Source organism: Opisthorchis viverrini (genome assembly GCF_000715545.1).
Source record: "Opisthorchis viverrini unplaced genomic scaffold opera_v5_210, whole genome shotgun sequence".
NCBI classification, from domain to species: Eukaryota; Metazoa; Platyhelminthes; class Trematoda; order Opisthorchiida; family Opisthorchiidae; genus Opisthorchis; species Opisthorchis viverrini.
The window spans coordinates 68250-92248 of NW_008751866.1; the positions used below are offsets into that span (position 1 = coordinate 68250).

At 44.3% G+C, this 23999-nt stretch overlaps 1 protein-coding gene across 1 annotated transcript in view; it reads left to right on the forward strand.

Annotated features, from left to right (window-relative positions):
• T265_08254 (hypothetical protein) overlaps positions 1 to 23999 on the forward strand; it is a gene marked incomplete at both ends in the record, with an annotated part of 87804 nt that overhangs the window by 45940 nt on the left and 17865 nt on the right. The window contains 2 exons of the mRNA XM_009174002.1: positions 6968 to 7180; positions 21923 to 22117. Coding sequence (XP_009172266.1) covers positions 6968 to 7180; positions 21923 to 22117 — 408 coding nt within the window. The remainder of the gene's footprint in view (positions 1 to 6967; positions 7181 to 21922; positions 22118 to 23999) is intronic.

Below are 23999 nucleotides of genomic sequence, written 5' to 3' on the forward strand. Positions count from 1 at the left end.
CGTCTGCATAATCCAGATCGACAAGGTTTTCTTCACAGGCTATTTGAACACCAGGGTTTTGGAGACCCTCCAGCGTTCGTCTCATTATCTTATCGATCACGAATTTAAAGAGGAATGGAGAGAGTGGACACTGCTTTGTGTACGGAAGCTTTTGGACAGCTTTCCGTACACCCTCACACTTCCGGAAGTCTGAGAATACAAAGAACGTATGATGTTTACAAACTTCCGGGGCACTCCTAAACTACCAGTTAGGAGATCGCTGTTTTGAGACTCCCCACTGGAGTTTCGCGAGATTCGCGCTGCTGATGATTTCCAATAAGGACAAAACAGCTGCACACCGCTTGTTAGTATTTCAGCTGACTGGCCTCATTCGCAGAAGAAAATTCCCATCGAAAAAGTTCATTAAGACACTTTCAATTGGTGTGGCTATCGTCGTGTCCGTTGTGACAACTATTCATACTGTGATCTTTCTATTCTGTGCAGCCACACTCACAGTAGTGTTTCATTACTGTCAGCAACTACGTTTAAAAAGGTACTTTTTTCCTGAGTGAGACACGCGAAAGCATGACTTTGTTTACCCTTTAGGTACAAAAATCACGTAATGTTTTTTTCTGCGAATAGATGATGCCAGGTAGTTGTCACTTGACCAAAAATCAGCGCAGTGTGCGCGGTGCTATCAGGTATCATTTAATAAATAAATGCGTCAAACACTTGACTGTTGCCACATTTAATACCTACCACTTGGTGTTTTACGCCATTGTCTAAGGTGAGTGCAAAGCCGTCGTTTTTTCTACCGTATTCGTTTTGCCTGTTCCAAAAATAAGTGGAAGACATTGACCCAGTGTGAATTTATGATGACCAGGTACGTTGAAAGACATCAATCTAGCCGACAGAAACAATAATTACTGGCGGTTGAGATGCGAGTGGTCTCTAGGCTAAACAACTGTTTGACTCAAGGAGAAGTCACCAAGAACCTACGATTGTCAGTCCGTTCACCTCTTCTTCGTACCGACTGGGTTTCTGACGCTCTGATCCTGACAAGATATCCATGGGAAATTCAGAAGATGGTAGTGTCTGCTTTGGAAAGCTTAAATGATCGGGCCGAGATGGACCAAGTAGTTAGAGCGCGAATTTACTGACCAGAAGGTCCGTGGTTCGCACCCGACCTCTGGCTCTCGACTTCCCCTGTCTAGGCTTGGGCGACCTGGCAGTATCCCAGCCCTCGTGCTTCCTCCGGGTGGCATGGCAGCTAGGCACCGAAAGGGTGCTACAGCTGATGATCGAGCAGCATGTTCGGCCATCCTGAATTTCCCACCGAATTACTGGGGAACCAACTGAATCTTTCGATGGTGACTATAGTCTGCCTCACAAAGCCGATTCGTTTTTCAGTTGACACATTGCAATATATCGTTCTGACGCAACACATCATTTATAAGGTTGCTCACAATCGGATCTGCTCTTTTTAAGGCTCGTGAGTCGGGCGCAGTCCGCGGGTTTTCGTCCACTTTACGAGTAAAATGATACATAGATCATGTGCGAAATCTGGTGTGACACACACAGATTTGCCTATTTCGAGAGTTCAACTGACACGACTTTCAGAAAGAGCCGTAACGTCTTGTTATGAAAAAGATGTTGAAAGCAAGGTTAGGGTGAACTGAGCCCCCCGCTTACTCCAGACAACCTAATGCTCGCTTGGAGATCACGTCGGTTAGGGCTCGAGAGCAATCAGAACGCTTTCTGCGTTTACTGGAAACAACCGAAAAGTGAGCGCAACTGGTGAAAGGAAGAAGGCCTTCGCCAACTGACGAGTTACAGACTATTGGACAGGGAAACACAACTCTCATATGCATCTTGTTTACGAAAACTAAGCATCCAACTTCTCATGAACGCGTCTTCCTGAACTTACCTGGACATTCATTGACAGTCGCTCAAATCCAAGCAAATGCTACGAAGCAACTTAACGAATTCTGCAATAGATCTCTCTTTTCAAGAGAAGCCAGGCGAATGTACGAAAGAAAACATGCTACTCACATGCATCCACCAGCAGTAGTTTCACCGTTACGCTGGTATTGGCATGAGGTATAACGAGAACAGATTTTGCTTGTTCGAAAAGATACTACTCGTAATAACGGTGAAAGCTCCCCAGTGGAATTCAGCTTGGTTTACCGTTGAAACCAAATTAGTTTACTCACAGCGACTTCACAGAAGCGGTTGGGTCGCCCCGATTCGGGTCGCGACTACACTGCGCACTGGCACAATTGCGTGATAGTAATGTGAAAATATAGATTTCTCCAGAACGTGTTCTGTTGGAAATCTAGACAAATGGAATAGCTTTTTCCAGAAATGGATCAGTTATTACACCTTGGGGTTTGCCTGCTCAGTCTGTCCGAAATTGAGACAATGTCAATACTGTTATTTAAGCCTCTTTTAGGACTCTAATTCGCAGGTGTCCCTGTATAATCGATTTATCGTTTTATCGATCCAAATCACTGAAATCGATTGAAGGGACACGCAACAAATCGTACAGTTAAGTGCTTACGCAGTGCAAAATTCCTCAGCTAGCAGAAATGCCAAGCAGCTAATTAGATCAATTTTGGACATAACCTTTTTGGAAGTTGTGGGTAAAACTTGACAGATGGTGAAAACCAAGTAAAGCTAACTGACCAAAAGTGTTTGGGAACTCTAAAACTTGATGGACACGTGGTAAAAATGTGTACATTAAATAACATTTTTAAATGGGTTCTTCGAAACTTTTGCAGTTTCCCATGCAGTAATTTCACCATTTTCGTTTTCGTATTCTTTTATTGCTAAAACCCAGAATAGACTAACCACTTTTTGAGAGCATGGGACTGTTTAAAAAAGGGGCCAAAAGTAATTGTTGGAAAAACTGAATTTCTAATGAGACTACTTAGAAAGTTTATAGTAGAACGGTGTCAGCTACTGGTTGCAACTCACCTGTGGTTTTTTAGGAGTGCCGGAAAGATTGACAAAATTCACAATTTACCTAAGTTTCCGAAAATCAAGCCAGAAACGTACATTCCATTTTACCCGAGGTTCACACCCGTTTCCACACGTTTCCACGGAGATGAGTGGGCTTTGTCTCTAGTGCTCAGAATCTGAGGCAATCTGAGAATTTTTCAGCCGATATTTTGTCCTGTAAATAAGAAAATACCTAAATGAAAACTCCATCGGTGGTGTCCAAACATCCTCCCAACTGTTTTCAGTCCCTTGTTGTGTTCTTAGATGATTTTCCTGAAAAATTCACGCGTCGCGGGAATTAGCTTTCCTTCTGAGCTGATTACAGTTTGCACTTTGCCGTGTGTCGCTCAGTTCATAGTTATCGACGGGCAAAAGCTTCGAGACCAGAGGATCAAGTTGATTTTCACAAGTTAAACCAGTTTTTTCTTGTTTCATGGCAAAATTTAACTTCCTGGACTTGATAGCCAAAGTATTGGCATATACAGAGCCAAGAAATCAGTTCCGAATTATCGACCAGTCAGCCGCCAGTGTGACACACATGGCCGAATTCAAAGTCTGTCTATTTCGTTCTCAGTCTGCGAGCGTTTGTGGCCACTTGATCGTTTGGCACCTCCCAGAGATACTGTTTAATATCTGGGGTTGGATCTTATTCGCCTTCGAAATCCCTACTGATTCTATTGTAGAGTTTTTCTGCTTGGTTGTCGATCTGTTTGTCAAGCATGGCATTTGGATTGCGAACGTTTCATCATCAGTCGAGATGACATTGTCAGTGCGGGGTTGAGTGGGTCTCACTTAACCCACTCATCATCTTGGGGCTCAGCGGGTGGGCACAGTCTCCGAGATTCCGTCACCCTTATGTTCGCTGAGCTTGGCAGTTGGATTGCAAACGTTTCATCAATGATCGAGGTGACATCGTCAGTGCAGAGTTGAGTGAGATCCACTCACGATTGGTGATGAAACGTTCGCGATCCAACTACCAAGCTCGACGATGGGACCAACAGACAAGCAGCGAACCCGAGCTACCTATATGTCACAACATTGCTAGCAATGGTTTTCTATGTTGGTGGGGACTGGCGAGGAATCTCGCAGATAGCGGTCATTTTTTCAGACAAAAACTCGGACTATTTGCTTTGCTTCGGGAAAAATGTGGTCCCTTCAGCTCCGATGCTGGCACCTTCAGTAATACCTCACAGTCCTGATGGATAGTCAAATTTATCTGTTTCAACATTTAAGTTGCATAAGGGAATTGGGCACAGAAGAACATCAAAAATATGTTGTCCACATGCACCAATCTCATTATCGTCCCGGTTCTCATTTCAAGTTATGTCTACACAAACACACCAGAAGAATGTCACAGGACATGCATCGCTAATCACCAGCGTTGAATTCTTAGTGGGTGCATCCGAAAAGACTTCGATCTGAAGGCCAAAGAACCCCACAGAACTTGCAAGAGGGATGTGGTTACCACATTCAGCTGTCTTGTATAAAGACAATTAGTTAGTTCTCTTTGAGTGACTTTACGCTGTTGATGAGATTGCTGAAAACTGTCCAACAGCCCACTATCGACTTTGGTCAGCTTGAATTTTTGACCGTCGAAGCTCGAATAGTAGATATGTTTGATGAAAACTTCGTGACTCCGAGTGTTTCCCAAGGGGAACAAAACTGACAGTGGATTGTCGGAGCGAGATTCAACTTGGGATCCGACTGACTGTTCCCTAAACGCCGGAATAAGATCTAATTTCCGGGCCTTTCAGCCTCAACGCTCCGCAAATCACTTTGACAGTTCAACATTCCTATCCAGGTCGGATATTAACTTAAGTTTGACACCATTTGTACCTTTTAACCGTAGATGTGCTCATATTCTCTGAACATTCCAAACGGGCTGGTTTCAAGACTGCAATCTTGATAGTAGAACACGTCTACAAGACGAACAGAAGACAGCAGTTGATAAAACGGCATCCTTCACTGGCCTCTTCAATAATTCTGGCCTTCTGTGTGCTGATATTAAACGGTGTTACATATTACAGTATGTGGATGTAGACATCGGAATTCATTCACTACTACTGATTTGTGACTAGTAGAGCCTTGAAAACAGGGACGTATGCATCACAGTGTCAGTCAGGGATGCGCTCGAACAGTTTCACGCAAACTACATGCAATGCTGAACTGAATTAGATGTCAGATCGTGTCACCTCTATCATCGTTAGTGATCAGGAGAAAGTTCCTATGGGTGAACGAGATAGAAGTAGAACATAAGGTAGGCAGAAACTCGGGCACTGCGCCTACCTGATGAGCCCAAAGTAGAAGGGCGAAACCGGTCGTGGGCTGTCGAAGAGTTTGCAGCAGCTTTGTGAGCAGTTTTCTTAATGAAGATAGAAGTAAATTTCAGTCACTGCGCCCATAAAGAATAACCAAATTTTATAGTGAAGCACTGGATTGGATTGTCTTTTTTTTCTTGCGAAACGTTCAGCTTAGCCTTACTGTTCTCTCTCTCTAGAGGCAAGCATGTGAAAATGCCCACAAGCACCCATAACTTGGTTATCGTAACTGACGGTCGTTCAGTGCATTCCAGTTGGAATATTCCGTCGATGCAGCTTTAATTAGGAGATCAGCTTTATGGAATCCTGGCACTTCAGGTACGAAAAGACATTTACATTGTCTTTGCAGCAGGTTGCATGGGAAATCACAGTGACTGAGGTTGATGTTCGGCCTTTAAATGCATCGCCAAATGGTGAGCGTATTACCCTTGCTGTGAGTGCACGAATACTATTCAAAGTTGGCAGTGACCCTCGACACATCGAGATAACAGTTTACTGCCTCGGTATAAACTTGTTCACACATTTCCTTCACGTGAAAACGGCGATTCAGAATACTCCGGGGACTATTCCACCTTTGCATAGAATACCATAAAACCCATGTAAATGACATATATAGTATTGATTTGCAAGTTGCAGAGGCTGGAAATCAATACCCCGGCCTTCACTTTTAGCATCGAACAAGTATCAGAATGGTGACTCGTTTCACTACACAGAAACTTGGCAAGGCAGAATCACAAAGTAAACGTGATAGTTAGCAAAGTAGTGCTGGCAACTTGGCTCTCCAAAACACTTTGGAACTGGCGTTGCACCGTTAAAAACATCTGCCCAACCAATTCGGTTTGTATTTTGACAGATGTTATCAGAGTGAAACTATTTTCGAACAAACGGATTTTGCAGCTGTGATGCCGAAATGGATTTTTGGAGAACAAACGAAAGAACGTACGAGTTTTGTCCGATGAAAGGCCTGTCCTAGGTCACTGAAGGAGAAAACACTAATGAAAAATTTTTTCTCACATCAACAAAGTAGCTAAACATAACCGTTTTAAGTCACTGGTGCTGATAAGATGAAGACAATCTATATAAGTAACTCACTACTTATAAGGTTAATGAGAACACTTCGACAGTCCACGGCCGGTTTCGCCCTTCTTGGGGCTCATCAGGAAGGCGAAGTCCCCGAGTTTCCGTCAACCTTATGTTGTACTTGAAATCAAATTGAACAAAATTTGCAAGCAAATTTGGTTTAGAACATCCAGTTGCCTGGAAAAATCACAAACGGGAGATTCAGCTGGGTTCCAGGTGAGTCTCGAAAGAAACAAATTAGTTTGCAAATGAGTGAAATTTGGCTTCAAGTAGAACATAAGGTTGACGGAAAAGTGGGAACTGCGCCTACCTGATGAGCCCAAAGTAGAAGGGCGAAACCGGTCGTGTACTGTCGACGGATATAACGAATATCATAGGGACCAAAATATGAGGCGGCCTGGTGCAGCACATTCAGTTGCCTAGAAAAATCACAAACGGGAGGTTCAGCTGGGTTCCAGGTGAGTCTCTCGAAAAACCAAATTAGTTTGCAAATGATTGTACATTCGCTAAAGCAAAACATAGTCATTAGGTAGCAAACCTCCTTTGGAATCGAATGATTAATCAACCATAACTCTTTCATCTCCAACTAGGCTCGCGTGGAACTCATGTTAATCTTCGTCAAGATCGGTCAAGTGGACACGGTCAACGAACGCTATCAGGCCGATATATTCCTACAAGCTCGGTGGAGGGAACCTTTGCTGGACGCCACGTGGAACACAAGTCGTCCACGGAACAACTTTCGGACTTTCAATATGGTCGAAAATCCCGTGATGGAACTGGCCCCGAAACGTCATCTTCACACCGTAAGTTATGTTCTACCCCAGTTCCGCTGATGTGTACAGATGTGTCTTAGTCCGTTGAGAGTAGTTCCTGCGTTAGAACGGTCAACGAGTATTTATAGTATAGACTGTTCGATTTCACCTGGTACCTATCGATGGGTGGAACCAGAAGAACGTATGTTCCCTAGTTTTGTAGACATTCATTCTTTCATTTTCGCTGACTGATCATCGCAAACTAGCATGTTGGCAATGGCAGTTTTTCGGTCTGTTTGAAGACAACAGCTGTTCTTGCAAGTAACCTGATTGTTCTAGCGGTACGAAGCAACAAGTTGTGTTTCTGACAGATCGATCGAATTTTCAAATCAAGTGGAAAAGAAAAATCGAATATCCATCATCGGCAGAAAAATTGACCCCTGCGCTTTGAACGTTCCACAACAAACATGATTCAATACGGATACTTTCATAAAGGAAACTACTCACAAAGTTGATGAAAACTCTTTGACAGCCCACGACCGGTTTTGCCCTTCCGCTTTGGGCTCATCAGCTAGGCGCAGTCCCCGAGTTTCCGTCAACCTTATGATCTACTTGAACCCGAATTGGACTGTTTTCAAGTAATTCACTCATTTGCAAATCAATTTGGTTTTCACGAGACACTCAACTGAAACTCTCGTTCATGGTATTCTACAACTGAATGTGCTGCACACAGGCTGTCTCATGTTTCATTTGGCGCGATATTTCGAGATATGCGTATATTTACAAGTGAGTGTATTTTTCGAATTCAATACAGATGTTTGCTTAGGAAGCTCCGCCCATGAGCGCCATAAGATAACTCACAATCCACCGTTAACATTCAACAATTACAATAGGATCAACCGCGTATTTCGAGTCACCACTCATTTGCTTTTCGTATTTCTCTTGACGATGGGGCGTGACAAACCATACTGACCGAGTATTACAGCTTGAACTAATAGGCTATTAAATAATCACATACATTTTGAATGAATTCTGGATGGTTTCCTGTTTAAGGCATGAAATTACTGGCGGAGAAATGAGTAGTTCGAACCAAACCTCAGCACCTCGGGCGGTCCTATTTATGGTTAGGCAATCTGGGATCATCTTGCGCTCCCCCTCCTGCCCTCCTGCTTCCATAAATACGGGCATGCTGGTCGCCTGGAGGAAACACCTTACTGCCTTCACACTCCTGTTGCAGAGGACAGTACGACTTTACCCCCAGACCGCCTCGTAGCACGATTACTCGTAGTACGGGGTCTCGCTGCTCTTGGTCTGGCTGCTCCCCTTTGGCCTTCCTGGCATGGTTGCACTTTGTGGAACGAAGTTCCAGCCAATATAGCCCGCGGGATCATTGCAGCACTCAAGCCCGACCACCGCGTCAAAGTGGCAGCCTTAGGTCGGGGATGATGATCGTGCTTCTTTTGGGTGATAATGCAGCCAGGCCCTCGAAAAAGTGGTTACAGCTGAAGAACCCTTGTATTCCATTATTCTATGCCTTGGTTTTGTCTTCATCTAAGGCTACGACGTCTCTGAGAGTCCCAACAACAAGCTGCTCTATAGCGACCACACCTCGATTGTGCCAGCTTCCGATCAATATGTCGAATTGCTGGTCAAAGTAGCTGCGTCTCCAAGTGACATTGTTCCCCGTTTCCCCTCTGGGACCAAATTTAAACCTACGAAAACGTACCCAGTAACATTACCCTTTGAAAGGTCTACTTCATCAAAAGGACTGTCTTCTAATGTCGGCTCCTGAAGAAGTCAGCACTGTCAATAAACATATTTCGACGGAACATCTTTTCACAGATGAGTTTGTACGCAAAGTCCAAGATACCCACACATACAAAGCTCGTATTCAACAGCTAGTTCTTTGGGAAGCGAGTAATCTTCAACCAGAAAACCGTCAGGGAATTCTATCGACTCTTGCTTAGCAAGCATCTTGACAGTGCTCGAAGGTAACACAACGAAGCAAAACAATATTAGGCTAGCCTTTTAAATGCAGTCACCGAAATCCAGTGAACCGTTGTAAGGCTGTAATGCAATTAACGTGCTTCAACTAGCCAGCCACCTGTTCGCCCAATCACGTAGTTCCTTTCCTGCAGTAGAATTCATCATCTGTGTTGTAATCTCCACCTGTGCAGGGGAAACACCATGCACGCTCACCTATTTGGCCATGTTCAATCCACCATCGCCCCGGTGCCACAGTGAGTTGTCATTGTATGAACTCAGTGAGCAGTCTCTTCGGCAGCTTTTGATGATTATGATGTTGAAAAAAGCCATTCAAACGGATCCGGGAGAACCGGTCGACGGCAAAGCTGCACTATGCAAGCGACTTTGTTTGGTCATCAACGTAGAATCTGACTTCCAAGAAGAACATACTGTTGAAGGAAGCTTTGAAACTGCGACTACCTTACGAGCCCCATGAAGACGGAAACCGGAATGCAGCAGTCTTCTAGGTGACGTATTGTTCTGTCAGGAGCCTCATCTGTGTGAGGTGAAACAAAACTTGTTTGTCCCGGAACACGAAACGAAAACGAGGTCATGCCCACACGAAACCAACCAAGTTCAATCCCTTTACACCAATGAATCTCCCATACACATGTCCGCACCGATCCTGGTGTGAGTGTGTGTGACTTGTCCCAAGCAAAAGTACTTTCTTTGTCTACCTGATTATCAGGTGTGAAAAGATGTTCAAGGACGAACTTACACAGATACCCAAAATCGGTAGGATGCTTCTGCTACGTGGCTGTTGAATGTGGTCCATTCAACGCCTTGTCTTGAGGCAAAATATACAAAGCAAATGCTTCTGGCTTGCTCGGAATTCCGCCTCGATAACGTCCACGTGTCAACTACTATTGTTCTCCGTTCAAACATGATTGCAACTGATCGTTTACCGTCCTCTAGCTGGTACAGGAAATCAATTTGCCTGAGTGAATTAGAACGTATCGATTCAGGTGAGAATACTTAGTTCCTTCTGTGATACACTACTCATAAGGTTGCTGAAAATTCGTCGACAGCCCACGACCGGTTTTGCCCTACTTGGGTCTCATCAGGTTGGGTTGAGTTTCCCTCAACCTTATGTTCTACTTGAAACCAAATTACATGAAATTAGCGAATATACACTCATCTGCAAACTAATTTGGTTCTTTCGAGTGACTCACCTGGAACCCAGCTGAATCTCTTCCCGTTTGTGATGTTCTCAGGCAACTGAATGTGCTGCACCAGGCCGCCTCATGTTCCAGTCGCTACGATATTTGAGATATCGAGATACATGTATATATCTGTGAAGCACTACTCATAAGGTTGCTGAAAATCCGTCGAGAGCCCACGACCTGGAAACATCACAAACGAGGGTTTCGGTTGGGTTCCAGGTGAATCTCTCGAAAAACCAAATTAGTTTGCAAATGAGGGTATATTCGCTAATTTCGTGGAAATTAGTTCCTTTTTGTTTTATTCGCCATTTCTCATTGATCGAAACAACATAACATGTGAAACTGTGTTTGGTCTTGAACGCACTCTTCCACCTGTGTGTCCTTCAACCGAAAGTTGCACTTCCCATTCCCAGAAAGCTTATTACGAAAGGTTCCTTACTGACAAGGAGAGGAAAAACTGGAGGTGTTTCTTGTACCATATTCAAAGCGTCACGACTCAGCCCATTCTGACCACCAAGGACGAGACGCAATGGATTCTGAACTCTTAAAGTTCACCCCTAAGCGATTTCATGCTTTACGGTCGGACACCCGAAGAACATATCCAAAGCTCTTAGGAGAATAAACACCCACTTGTTTAGCACTCCCATTGGTCAAGTAGATTCGAAAAGTAAACCCTCTGGCGCACCGTGGCCACTGAGATTGTTTGGCGCCAACTAAACTCTTGTTGAATAACGCTTCTGAACTGCCATTGTTCTCTTGAATTACCAGCTGTGGCTTTTGTTTTCAAATGCAGTCAGCCATCTGTTATGTCTGACCCGATTTTTCCATAAATAGAACAAACAAACAAGCAGATAACCCAAAATCGATTGCTGGCGAGTAAATCTTATTTTTTTCTGAGGCATACATTTCCCCATGTAGCGTCTGTTCTGTCACCGAGTGATTTTTAAGATCAATTATTTATGGTAATCCACCTGAATGCCAAAACTCCCCTCGTTTGTTTGATCCTGGTGAAAATCGGTTCGTTTGGAAAATCTGTCCAGGACAGAAGAGCGATGATATCAACCGTACTTGGCTTGCAGTACACAGAAAGACCAGCATCTTTGATTTGTTTCTGCCGTTTTAATTGGGCGAACTGTATGAATCTGTATTGGCCAAACATTGTATCAGCAATGTTGTGAAATGTAGGTACGACGAAACCGGTCGTGGGCTGTCGAAGAGTTTTCAGCAACCTTGTGAGTAGTTTCCTTCAAGAAAACGTCGACTGTACTTTACTGGTCTGGAGATAACGTTGCCGTTACCGAGGGCTTCCATCGCCTAGTACCAGGGTTCAAATGGATTCATTTCAGACTGCGAAATTCCAAACCAGAAAAAAAACAAGACTGGTGAAGTATTTTCACTGATTTTTAAGGACATCGTCATGATTGTTCTACAGACTGATTGGTTGGCAAAACCCCCGATCCATCGCCACGCTCCCTAACAACGTACTGATGATGTGAACACCTGTAGTCTAACTGCCCAGTTCAGCGAACACACCAAAGACAATCTACGCTGTCTGGGCTACCTGCATTGATCCAGTTGATTCAAATCAAGACAGGCGCTACTGGCATCGGATGGACTGACAGTGTTGCTATTCAGACCTTGCCGCTGTGGTTTGCCGAAAGTAGATGGGTGACTAAACACACCTGAAATGAGATACTTATTTCCCCAAAGGTAAAGCGGCATTCAGTCTAACAGCCAGAAGGCGTTCTCCATGAAGGGTTGTACTCCAGGTGAGGATGACATCTTCGTAAAAACATTCTAATGGGTGAAGGTCGTCCTAAGCGGGTAGTCACCAAAACTTCTGGTGGTTAAGGTAACGACTGAGGATTTTAATTAATTCCGTTTACCTCTTCCCCTACTGTGATACACGCGGTCACAAGCAAAGTTCCAAAACTTTGAATGCATACAAACAGTTGCACAGCGATGTTTTTATATTTCTCACTGATTCATTTGAAATGAAACCGGGAACTGCAGAGTCATAATGTCTCTCACGAGATCCAGGAGTGTCACCAACATGTTTTATGATAAAAACTTCAGATTTATGTTGATACAGATTTCTTAGGATTTTTAGATAACGTCAATACCTGGTCCAAAGTTAGACCTGGCATATTCGTGCATAGAAACGCTTTCGGTAATTTCAACTCAAACAGAGCAGTGCTGGCGATTTTTCACTGCAGAGAGAGCAAACATTTAGAGGTGCTTGCTGATGATACCGACCAAGTCCAAAGTCACAAACGAAACATGAATCTACTTCAGCTCATCCAGTAGGCCTTTTGAACGTCCCTCACTCTGTTTGTGGTTTCGGAACTTATCTTTGAAGAAGGATCTTGTGTTGTTTTGTTGCCGGAGCATCCTGAGAAATCAGCCAATCACAGCACTACTCGCATATTTGAAGAAGGATCTTGTGTTTTGTTGCGGAGCATCTTGAGAAATCAGCCAATCACAGCACTACTCGATTGATCAAAGAGTGCAAGATGAGAGTCTCGACGAACTAAGCGGTAACGGACGCGAAACGGAATATCTACTTTGCACGGGGTTTTTGGAAATTTCAACATCATCAATCATCTTCTCTGGACAATCAAAAAAACACCATAAAACGATCTAACGCCCTCGAAGTCAGCACTTCATTCGTAGCAGGGACCGCGCTCTGAACTACCTGATTAGATACTAATGGCACGCCGCATCAGTAGCCTGTGACGTCAGGTTAGGGGCACTGAAGCGGCATAATCAGCAGTTTTCAAGGCAGACGAGACCAAATGGATGGTTGACGAAGACATGATCTGAGAAACTATGCATGGTCTCGGTGACTTGCTGTTAATAAGCTGTAACACCCTTTTGGTGCCTAGCTGCCATGGCACCCAAAGGAAGCACGAGGGCTGGGATACTGCCAGGTTGCCCAAGCCTAGACAAGGGAAGTCGATAGACGGAGGTCGGGTTCGAACCACGGACCTTCCAATCAGTAAATTCGCACTCTAACCATTGAATTGTCGCCAATGGACACGCCCGCTGAAAAGGCTGCTAATATAATATTCCAAATTTTGAACCAGCACTATCTTCGGTTGACTGACGTTGCTCGAGGATCCAGTCAACAAGTGTGACCACGCTGTGCGGGCCTCGTGATTGAAGGTTAAGAAACACGGCATCCGGTCTAAAGGCGAATCAGTCACACTGCTAACCATCCGCTTTTGGTTGAACGGTTGATGGTTCAAGTCTGGAGTTCATGGGTACGAAATCTCTACCGAAATCCTCGAATCTCCACACACTACCAACTGTCACCTGTGGCAACAATGCCAATAAAATTGTCAAACCAGTCCAGTCCTACTTACCCAAATCAAGTAGTCTACTCATGTTTTAATGGAGCTTACTCAAGCTTTCAAATGGTGCAGTTCAAAAAACTTAGTTTTCACTCGTAGCTTCTTCACAGGGATGTTTGCCGCTTGCCAGAATTGTAGGCCTTGGAGGATCACAACCGAGTAAACAGATTTCATCACTGACCAATGTCAGGTATGGGACGCAGTTCAAACACAAAGTCACGTTTGATTAAAGATTCAAGTAACTATGCTATTAGTAGTCGTTCAGCTGTAACACCCTTTTGATGTTCAGCTGTCATGCCACCCGAGGGAAGCATGAGGGCTGGGATACTGCCAGGTTGCCCAAGCCTAGACAAGGGAAGTCAATAGACGGAGGTCGGGTTCGAAGCACGGACCGTCCGGTCAGTGCGTTCGCACTCTAACCACAACTTGTTAATTTCAGTAAGATGGTGACGATGTATTTTTTTATAAACAGCTTCAACTGCAACTGTTGGCCAGAATCTACTGATGACGCCAAACGAACCTCTTGTGTCCTTAAAGAAACACTGGTTTGCACGTTAGTTGGCTGTTATAGAGAGGTTCAGATGAATCTCTCCCCTACGTTGTTTTAACTGGTTTTCAAGCAACCATGGGGAGTACACTTGGCTTTTGAGCAAACCCGCTTGTAGATTTTCTCAGACATTTCAGAAACCACGGGGGCAGTGTATTCTCCTATACCCTTGTTAGGCTGCAAATCTATTTTCATCCAAGCCAGTAAGTGAGCAACACTCGCCCAGGGGGTCTTCAAAAATTTGGATTTCCTCGGAAAGTTGATGGTGATTCTTGAAAACATTCATACAACTGACGTACTCACTGAAAATACGTATCGATCGATAAAGAGGGGAGAATATATTTTCCTAAAGGAAACTACTCACAAGGTTGCTGAAAACTCTTCGACAGCCCACGACCGGTTTCGCCCTTCCAATTCGGGCTAATCAGATAAGCGCAGTCCCCGAGTTTCCGTCAAATTTATGTCGAAGAGTTTTCAGCAACCTTGTGAGTAGTTTTCATTATGAAAATCTACTGCAATATATCGAATATCATGCCAACTGAATCATGACACTGCCTGTGTGTAGCACATTCATTTGTAGAATATCATAAACGAGAGATTCAGTTGAGTGTCTCGTGAAAACCAAATTGATTTGCAAATGAGTGTATTTCTCGGGGGGAGAATATAGTTGGAGGGCCACAGTGTACGAAACCGTTAACTTTATCGTATCCATCCTATCGTATCCATCGGGAAGAATGGACATCACTCAGATTATGAATATCATAAACGAGCAATTCAGCTTAGTCTCATGTTGACCAGAAAATGATCTCCAAATGAGTGTATGCCATCTCTCGTGCACAATCTGGCTTCCAAGAGAAGCATAAATCTGGCAGAAGATCCTGGAGTGCGACCAGTTGATGGGCTTCAAAAGGGACGAACCCCGGACTGGGTTGCTAAACAATGTCCAGAAGGAATTATGAATTGTGCTTTGTCAAGTAAATTAACGCGACATCTCGAACATCACAACTGAACAACTGAAACACGAGACGGCCTGTTAACCGCATATTCAATTGGAGAGAGACGTAGCTAGGATTTCTTTTAGTTTCTCTTTACAACAAGGCCCGTACACTGGTGAGTGTATTTCGCGAGTTGCTTCCAATTTGGGTTCGAATAGAACACAAAGTTGACGGACCATCGCCGGCTGCGCCTACCTGATAAGCTCCAGTGAAATCGAACCCTCTAGTTGGCCGCCAGAGAGTTATCAGTAATAGTTATAAGTAGTGTGTTGAGTCAAGAACAAATCACTGCTTCATTCAAGGATAAATTTGGATCGTTTGGTCTCCCCGGCTTGAAAGCCAGTCATAATTTTTAAATGCAATGGCTTACTGTAAACTCATACCGCCTAGCAGATCAATAAATCATTGTTCGATCTCTTTGCAATGATGCGACCAAACGATGCCATTTTCTTGGGGCCCGGGCTACGAAGAACTCAGAGATTTCAGTGTGACACGGGGTGACAATTTTTTCTCTTTCATAGGCATTCCATCTCCAGAAGAGCTCTCAGAGAAAGGTGACATTCCGATATAACACCCCTGGAAATAAAATAGAACCGGAATGTTCTATATGACGCACGTTCCATTCCTAAGGGATGTGCGGCATTTCTTATTTTACCCATGACGCAGGATACCCGGATTACCTATCGTCATTGATGACGGTATTTTGTGTACCCCAGTATCCTTCATTTCTTTTTTTCCGCAAATGCTTTCCATTTGCGGTGACACTCTTCGATGCATGATGTACTGCACAGTTTAAGCTACAATATCGTAAGTCAAGCGGGTAAAAACGGAGCCAACTGTTTTTCAGGTGCAGCATTTTAACCCTTGAAAGGAAACTGTCGTTAAAGAACTATACTTTATCGTCCAGTAGAGTGGAATCTTTTTAAAACTCGGGAGTTGAAAACACTGGTCCTACTTTCCCATTTCGGGCAACATTCCTGTCGTCGCTTTTACAGGTTTATACACAATGCGTTTTCTTTTTTCTCGTCACGTGTAAACGGCATGCCGAAGATCGGAGCTTACTGCTTCCAAGTGATTTCTCACCAGCTGCCTAAAGACAATTCATCTGTCGAATAACAAGGGACTAGGTAGGTAAGCGAACGAATTTTCGGCTGGTGAAAAGGTTAGCGTGTTTAACTATCCAGCAGAATGTACAAGGCAGATCGAGTGTTGGCTGGAATTTCCGGGGAGACATAAAATAGTGCGATTGTATTGTGGCTGTCCTTGTTGATGCTGATGTAAATTTGATCCGAGGACGGTTTTCGTTTACCGTATGACAATGCAAGCACTTTTCTGTGGACAGTACTGATTCCGCTGCCACAAGTAGCAAACGCAGACTGAACTGTTGAGCAAGATATGACCAAAGTAGACCTGGGCTCATCAAAGAAATTTACTAGATACACGCGCATCTGGCTTGAATTAAAATCTTCGACGTGCTTCGTCGAAGATGTTCTTTGGTAGAGCGCCCAACGACCTTTTCAACTCGTACTGCTGTGTCCTCTTTCGTGCGCTGTTTGAGCTGTACACTTCGGAGACAGAGGGCAGTTCTTTCTTGTTCATCACCAAATCTGAAGACCATTTTACTGCATTCTCAGTGCAGGACAACCGGATGAAATGCAGGGACAATTAGAGTAGGCACACTCCATTTGTATCCATGATAGTGCGCCTAATAGAAGTCTAGGTGGGAACGTGTGACCTTCAAAAGGTCATATTAGGGGTTCTAGCGACTAAAATGGGCAGCTCAGAGTCAATCACCAACTGAGCTGACTGAGGCATTAATATTCGAGACTGACTCGAGCTACCAACCAGTGGATCAGTGAACACGGCTTCTGTTCTTAGCTTTATGGATTCATGCGTTTTCTCTCTGGTTTCTATCAGTACTGCAATTTTGGTCGCCCTTGAGCGCTTCATAGAATGACCATTTCAAGCATGATTGTCTTGACGGAGACAGGCGGTAAGACGGATATGCAAGAAATCACACACGACTTCGGATCAATCTTTCGTGTCTGGTGGACTGCTGGTGAAAGAAAGAAGACCTTCGCTGCGGAGTTACAACATCTTGTTTACAAAAACTGAATATCCATCTTCTCTTTGAAGGCGCCTTCCTGAACTTTCCTGAATATTATTTGACTGTTACTAAAATGCAAGTAAATGCCACAGAGTGACTCCACAAATTCCCTAATAGCTCTTACTTTTCAAGAGACAAAGCGGATTTGCGAGAAAACATACTACTCACATGCCTCATCAGTAGTATCCACCACCGTTACATCGGCAGTCACGGGTTGTTGTCAGCAAAACAAATGTTTTGAAATAACAAACATCTAGACGACTCGCCTAACGTTCACTTCATCTAAACCGATAAGGTGTTTAATATTTGGTCCAGTGTTATCTCGAACGTCAAGAATGTGATGCTTGAGGGTTCTATGACTTCACTCGGTGATGGTCCGTAAGAGAAGGAATTACGGAGTCTTGTCAAATTTCCCGGGGTCCATATCGTGCTTCGCAGTAAGTAGGGCAGTGAACCATAGATTTCTCGTGATAACGACTTGATACCGCTTACCTAGTTGGACTGTGGTTGATAAGTTGAAATTTCCTGGCCAAAGTTCAGACGGTGAATCTGAGTGTAAGGGTAACCGTGATGACTTTTCCCGGTATCCCTTTGGTTTTTCTTTGTTAGTCAGCGTAAATCACAGGTTGATGCGCAGGTGATTCTGCCTTCTGCATATGTTACAATTTTTGCTATTCTTGGATAAGCGTCTTGAAAGATTTGTGCAATGAGTCGCTTGCTCATTGGCCGTAGGAAAGTTCAGCTTTTTGTCACCCTATAAACTAAGGGTCCACTGAGTTGAGGACACTTGTTAGGAAGTGACAGTGATATGAAGAGATTTGGTAAAGTTCAACAGAGCCTTCCTCCTGTCTTTGAAGCCACTATATGTTGGAAAACCGAGAGACACCGCACAGCTGTTTCATCCTTATTGGGAATCGTCTACAGTGACCATTTCACCAAACTCAGAGAGTTTCGAGCCTGTGACCTTCCGGTCAGCGGTTGAACATAACCGTTTGGCCATGATTGGCTGATCAGCAAAGTGGCTGACTAATCAGGCTGGACATTTACGGAGACCACACCACCTACTAGCTGCTCGAGTGACAAATTCTCGAACTAAAGTTTCACTCATTGGGGAAATTATTCTTCCTGCTTAATGGTGATCGGCGGCGACGTGAGCCGAGTTGGTGATTCATCTGGTCGCATGGTTGACTTTCGAATAAAAAATCGTTATAATTGAGAAGTACCACCCAACATGTCCGTGTATTTCTCGGAAATAGTCCAATTTGGGTTCAAGTAGAACATAATGTTGATGTAGACTCGGGGACCGATGAGCCCCAAGAAGGGCGAAACCGATCGTGGGCTGTCGAAGAGTTTTCAGCAACCTTATGAGCAGTTTCCTTTATGAAAGTTTCGCTCATTGGAGAAATTATTCTTCTTGCTTAATGGTGATTGGTGGTGACGTGAGCCGAGTTGGTGATTCATCTGGTCGGACAGTTTGTCTTGGAATAAACAAACTGTTGGCATGAGAAGTACCGCTCAACTTGTCCGCCAAATTGATAAGGGGATCACTATGAGACAATGAGCGTGCTCATAGGTAGCAAAACCTCACTGGATTGTGAAACTTCCTTCTGAAAACTCGAAAGGCCAGTCAACATGTGATCATGTGATGTGGACTTCCGATATTGAAGGATGAGTGGTACTATGTCCTGTCTTAGTGAAAGCTGATCACACTACTGACCAGCCACTCTTGGCCAAAGGGCAGTGTTCATCCACTGTCCAGATGGTCGTGGGTTCGAAACTCTCCAGTGTTTCGTGAGATGCGCACTTCTGTTGATTCCCAACAAGGATGAAACAGTTGTACAGTTCTTCCCGGCTTTTCAGCATGTTTTGGCTCCACTAAATGAATGTGATCAAACATCCCCACCGATCGCGAGCGATAATAGGTTCATGCTTACAGTTCACAGTGACAGGCACTCCGCAGAAACGCAGCTTCCACTTGAAACCGGACACATTTTTACCACTCGTAAAATCCAATCGACTTGGTCCAAGCTGTCCGTTTGAATAAGATCGCAGACTGGTATTTAGACGAGAGCCTCACCACGTCTTGCTGTAAAAATCGTCCAGACTTTTATCGGTACACGGCCTCCAGATGAAGGTCTCCTTGCTATCACTCTCTTGGAAAGTTTAGCAGTCCAGTCGGCCAACGCACATCTCCGAACAGCGACCACCATTACAAGGGGTGAGGCAAATCAGTCAAGATTATTTTACCTTCAACGTGTACGGACGATGACTGTGTGGGCTTTTACCTTTCACTCAGTATCGCGATTCCCACATAACTCCTCAGAGGAGTGCAGAGCTACCCCCATGATTTCGGTTGTTGAATTCTTGTTGAGCAGTCTGGCCCTCCTGCTTGTATGGATAACGACTAATCTGGACTAGCCACATTAAGCGTGTAAACGGTGAGTAAACCACTACTCTTCTATCCATGATCCAGGATGATCTACTGTTCCGGCCGTTTGACGGTTTGTTGAATTACTGATTTCTCAGACGCGTTTATCGTTGGTGTGATTGTTGATCTGTTTTCCCCTCTTGGCAACTGACTTCCAAACGTTTTGTCACCAGGTGTAGCTATAGGAATTAGGATCACCTACGAAATTCAGTGTAAATATTTTGACAAACTTTATGTCGGACAGAAACTTTTAGCGGACAGAATTTGGCCATTGGAGAACACAAGCAACTGTGATTATCTCTGTATGTCCGTTCCAGGGAGGGTACATGGATGCAAACAAATCGCTGCTAGACCCAATAAGAACAAGAAAATAATAAACCGAACCTAGCGAGCTGGATAGATCAACCTGAAAGCAGTTAACAAGTGTACCGAGATCAAAACTGCCTAGTATTTTTTGGAAAAACCTGAGAATTCGATAACCAGAACCATGGGAACAAAAGAATGGCGGTCCAGAACGTCGGAAGTTGACCAATCAGAGAAGCGAAAAGACTTATCACAAGCATGGGATCCAATGGACCAATCAGATACATAAGGGGTATATCACAACATCCCAGAGATGCGAACGGAATAAGGTGCCATTCAGTTGGCTTACAACCACCGTTATAACCGCTATAGAAACCACTTTAAGAGTTTTCAATCAATTGGAAAAAGTTTGGAATCGATTGGATTGAGATCGTTTCAGAAGAGCTTGGTAAACAATCGGTAGTTTTTATTTGGGCAGCGTTACGCTTTTGACACAAAAGCTTCATCAGACCAAGTGAACAGGTCACCAAATTGGCCAGGTTAAAAGACAGACGTGGAACCAATCAGTAAATCCTCTTCAAACTAGATCAGTGTTGAGTATCAAGTAACGGCTCTTGTCGGCTAGTGTGGGTGCCATAAACTTGAATTGATGGGTTGGGGGAGTTCCAAATTATACTACTCATAAGGTTGCTGAAAATCCGACGACAGCCCACGACCGGTTTCGCCCATTTTTGGGGCTCTTCAGGTAGGTACAGTCCCCGGGTTCTATTTGAAACCAAACTGCACGAAATTAGCGAATATACACTCACTTGCAAACGAATTTGGTTTTGCGAGAGACTCACCTGGAACCCAGCTGAATCTCTCTTTTGTGATGTTCTCAGGCAACTGAATGTGCTGCACCAGACCGCCTCATGTTTCAGTCACTACGATATTCNGGTTCCAATCGCTTTTCGTTCCTTAGTCTTCTACTCCAAGGGGCTTCACTTGATGATTCACCTCGGGTGCCACTGGTAGACTTTCCCTGGTCTTTGTGGGGTTGTGAGTGCTCCGACAATTTAGTGTGAGGAGGTTTGAGGTCAAGTGCAATTGGAACTTCTCCAACCCATCAATTCGAGATTTTGGCACCCACACTAGCCGACAAGAGCCGTTACTTGATACGCAACACTGATCTAGTTTGAGGACTTACTGACTGGTTCCCCGTCTGTCTTTTAACCTGGCCAATTTGGTGACCTGTTCACTTGGCCTGATGAAGCGGCCTGTCAAAAGCGAAACGTTGCCCAAATAAAAACCACCGATTGTTTACCACTTTTATAGTTGTATAAACGTCACCTTGGAAGGAAAATACTCAAATGGTGATGAAAATTCTGCAAGCTGACTGCGAAGCTCAGCGAACAAACCAAAACGGGTTTTATGAAAAACCGACATCCATCCATCCCAGCCTGTCGAAATGGCGAGTTTTTTTCTCAAGACAGGATGCATTCTTCAGCAACCCGTAGAATTCTACGCCAGTTTCAATCGGACAGCTTTCACCTGCCCTTGGATGAATCACTTTTGGGAACTCCGGGAGGATATTTGCGGCAAAGTGAAAAAATAGACGCTTGTTCACGAATTTTTCTTCAAGTGCTGATCATTGATTGTTTTGTTTCGAAACAAGACAATTATGACGACAAGTAATTGCGTAGCTTCCAAGTTTATCGGATTATGGACCCCAGAAACCTTTTTCGGTTCCCTGGAATGGACAACGCGCTTGCTTGCACCATTATGACGCATTGTGCATTGTTACTAAATACCCTCGAGAAACTTACGTTTAACATTTGACGATACCTCAAAAATGCAAATTAACTGTCATTTTTCTGTTTTCCACCCATTTAGTTAAAACTACAAGACGATGAATTCTGGAATCCGCGCCTTCTGTTGGACAATGCCCAGGGCGAACCGATAGAAATAGTTAGCCATGAGGTGGAATTTGTCGAACCCGATTTTGAAGCCTATCTGGTAGAGAAGCGACGAATCAAAGGAATATTCCACGAAACTCTGGAACTGAAGCATTTCCCTTTCGACTGTCAGGTTAGTGGACGGTTTACGCATGTTTCTTCTTTTTGTCCTTAAAACGGACCAGCCAATTCATTCTTGCTGTTTGCGCCCAAAGCGGGTTGACGGTGATCCGCATTAAGGTGCATTGGTGAAATCGCATTTGAAATTGACTACTCATGAGTAGCTCAGGGACTTACAGAATTATTATCAACATGGCATCAATCGACTGAACCACTCAACATCCCTGCCAAACAGCGACAAAAACTTTTGATCAGTTGGGAGTGCCTGAGATATTCACACAATTTGTGTCCATCCCGCACTTGTTTGAACAGTCCTTTCCTGATCATAGAGCGATTGTCTGGTTATTGATCACCCGAGTTTTCGTTTCATACTGCTGTGTGCTGCAAGATTTGAGCTCCGAATTTTATGGTCCTATGAGAATGCTGTAGCAGTTTTCCCGAGTTCCGAGGTTCACCGCCACAGAGGTGTGAGGCAAGGGGGTCCACTCTCCCTAATATTATTCATTATGGCAATGGATGAGGTTCTTGGATTGTGGATGTCGCAACTGGGATACCAGTTCCATGACACCTTAGTAGATGGTTTTGCTTTCGCCGACGATTGGGTCGTGTGTGCAAAAAGTCAGGCACGCCTTAAAGAGAAGCTTGAAGCTGCTGCGGTCGAGTTGGGAAGAGCTGGCGTGAAAATAAACGCCCGAAACGAAATTGAGTAGCTTAGTATGCTCGTTATTGTCTCGTCGATAAAAAACGGTTTGCACTGAATGCCAACTGCGAACACAAAGTTAGGCGAGGTTTTCAAGAGTGTTCATCACAACGCAACTTGGTGAAGTCAGTTACACTGATAGTTGATAAGTAGAACGGTTGACGGGGGTTATTCAAGGTGACAAGAAACTGATGTGTTCAGGAACGCAGTCGTATCTGTTCGTATTCTGAGTGTGCGTCGTGGTTGGTGGCCCACATTGCTGAATCTGATCCAGAGGCTTGGGGGGAAGAACAACATAGAACCGGACTGTAATTGAGTGTATGCTGGTGTGAGCGAACATCAAAAAGCACAATTGCTGAATACCATACGAAATGCTAAATCAATAACAAAGGACGAACACGTCACCGTGAACGAGCGAGCGTGCAAACACAAACCTGGTATGGATAACGGATCTTTTCCAGAAATGCGCCACCAAAAAATTAGCCCCCGCCACCCAAAAAGATTCTTGCTGAATAACGAAATGCTAAATCAATAACAAAGGACGAACACGTCACCGTGAACGAGCGAGCGTGCAAACACAAACCTGGTATGGATAGATAATCTTTTCCAGAAATGCGCCACCAAAAAATTAGCCCCCGCCACACAAAAACATTAGAATAAAAGAGGATATGGAATCTGTACTTTTAGTTTTTATTGAAGAGGGTGAAATTGGGACATGTCATTAATAATTTGCATGAAAAGGTCCGTTTTTCGGCACCTTTGCCTCCAACCGAACCCACACAAGTAGCTGTCCACCAAAGATCGGTTTGTGATGACAGATCCCTGGAAAAATCCACTTCTGGGGAGGAACTCGCCCAGCGTGGTTTTTACGGCGAGGTATTAGCGCCCCACCGATCTCGACGTGTAGACCTGGGCCGCCGATAACTGTTGGAGTCCGCTAAAGCCGCCAGGTACAAACTTCGCGGAGGAAGTTCCTCCAGTCGACAGTGGTTGTGTGGCTAGCAGATAATTCCTAAGTGCAGTATTTGATTTTTGCAAAATTTTTGGACCAGCAATACGTGAATAGAATTACTGTCTTAAACACCATCCCTAGACCACTCTAGCTACTCGAAGACCGATTTGTTGCGGACACTGTCAGGCATTATGCCTCCACCTGTCAGGATAGTGCCCTTCATTCTCCAGTCACAGAATCCAC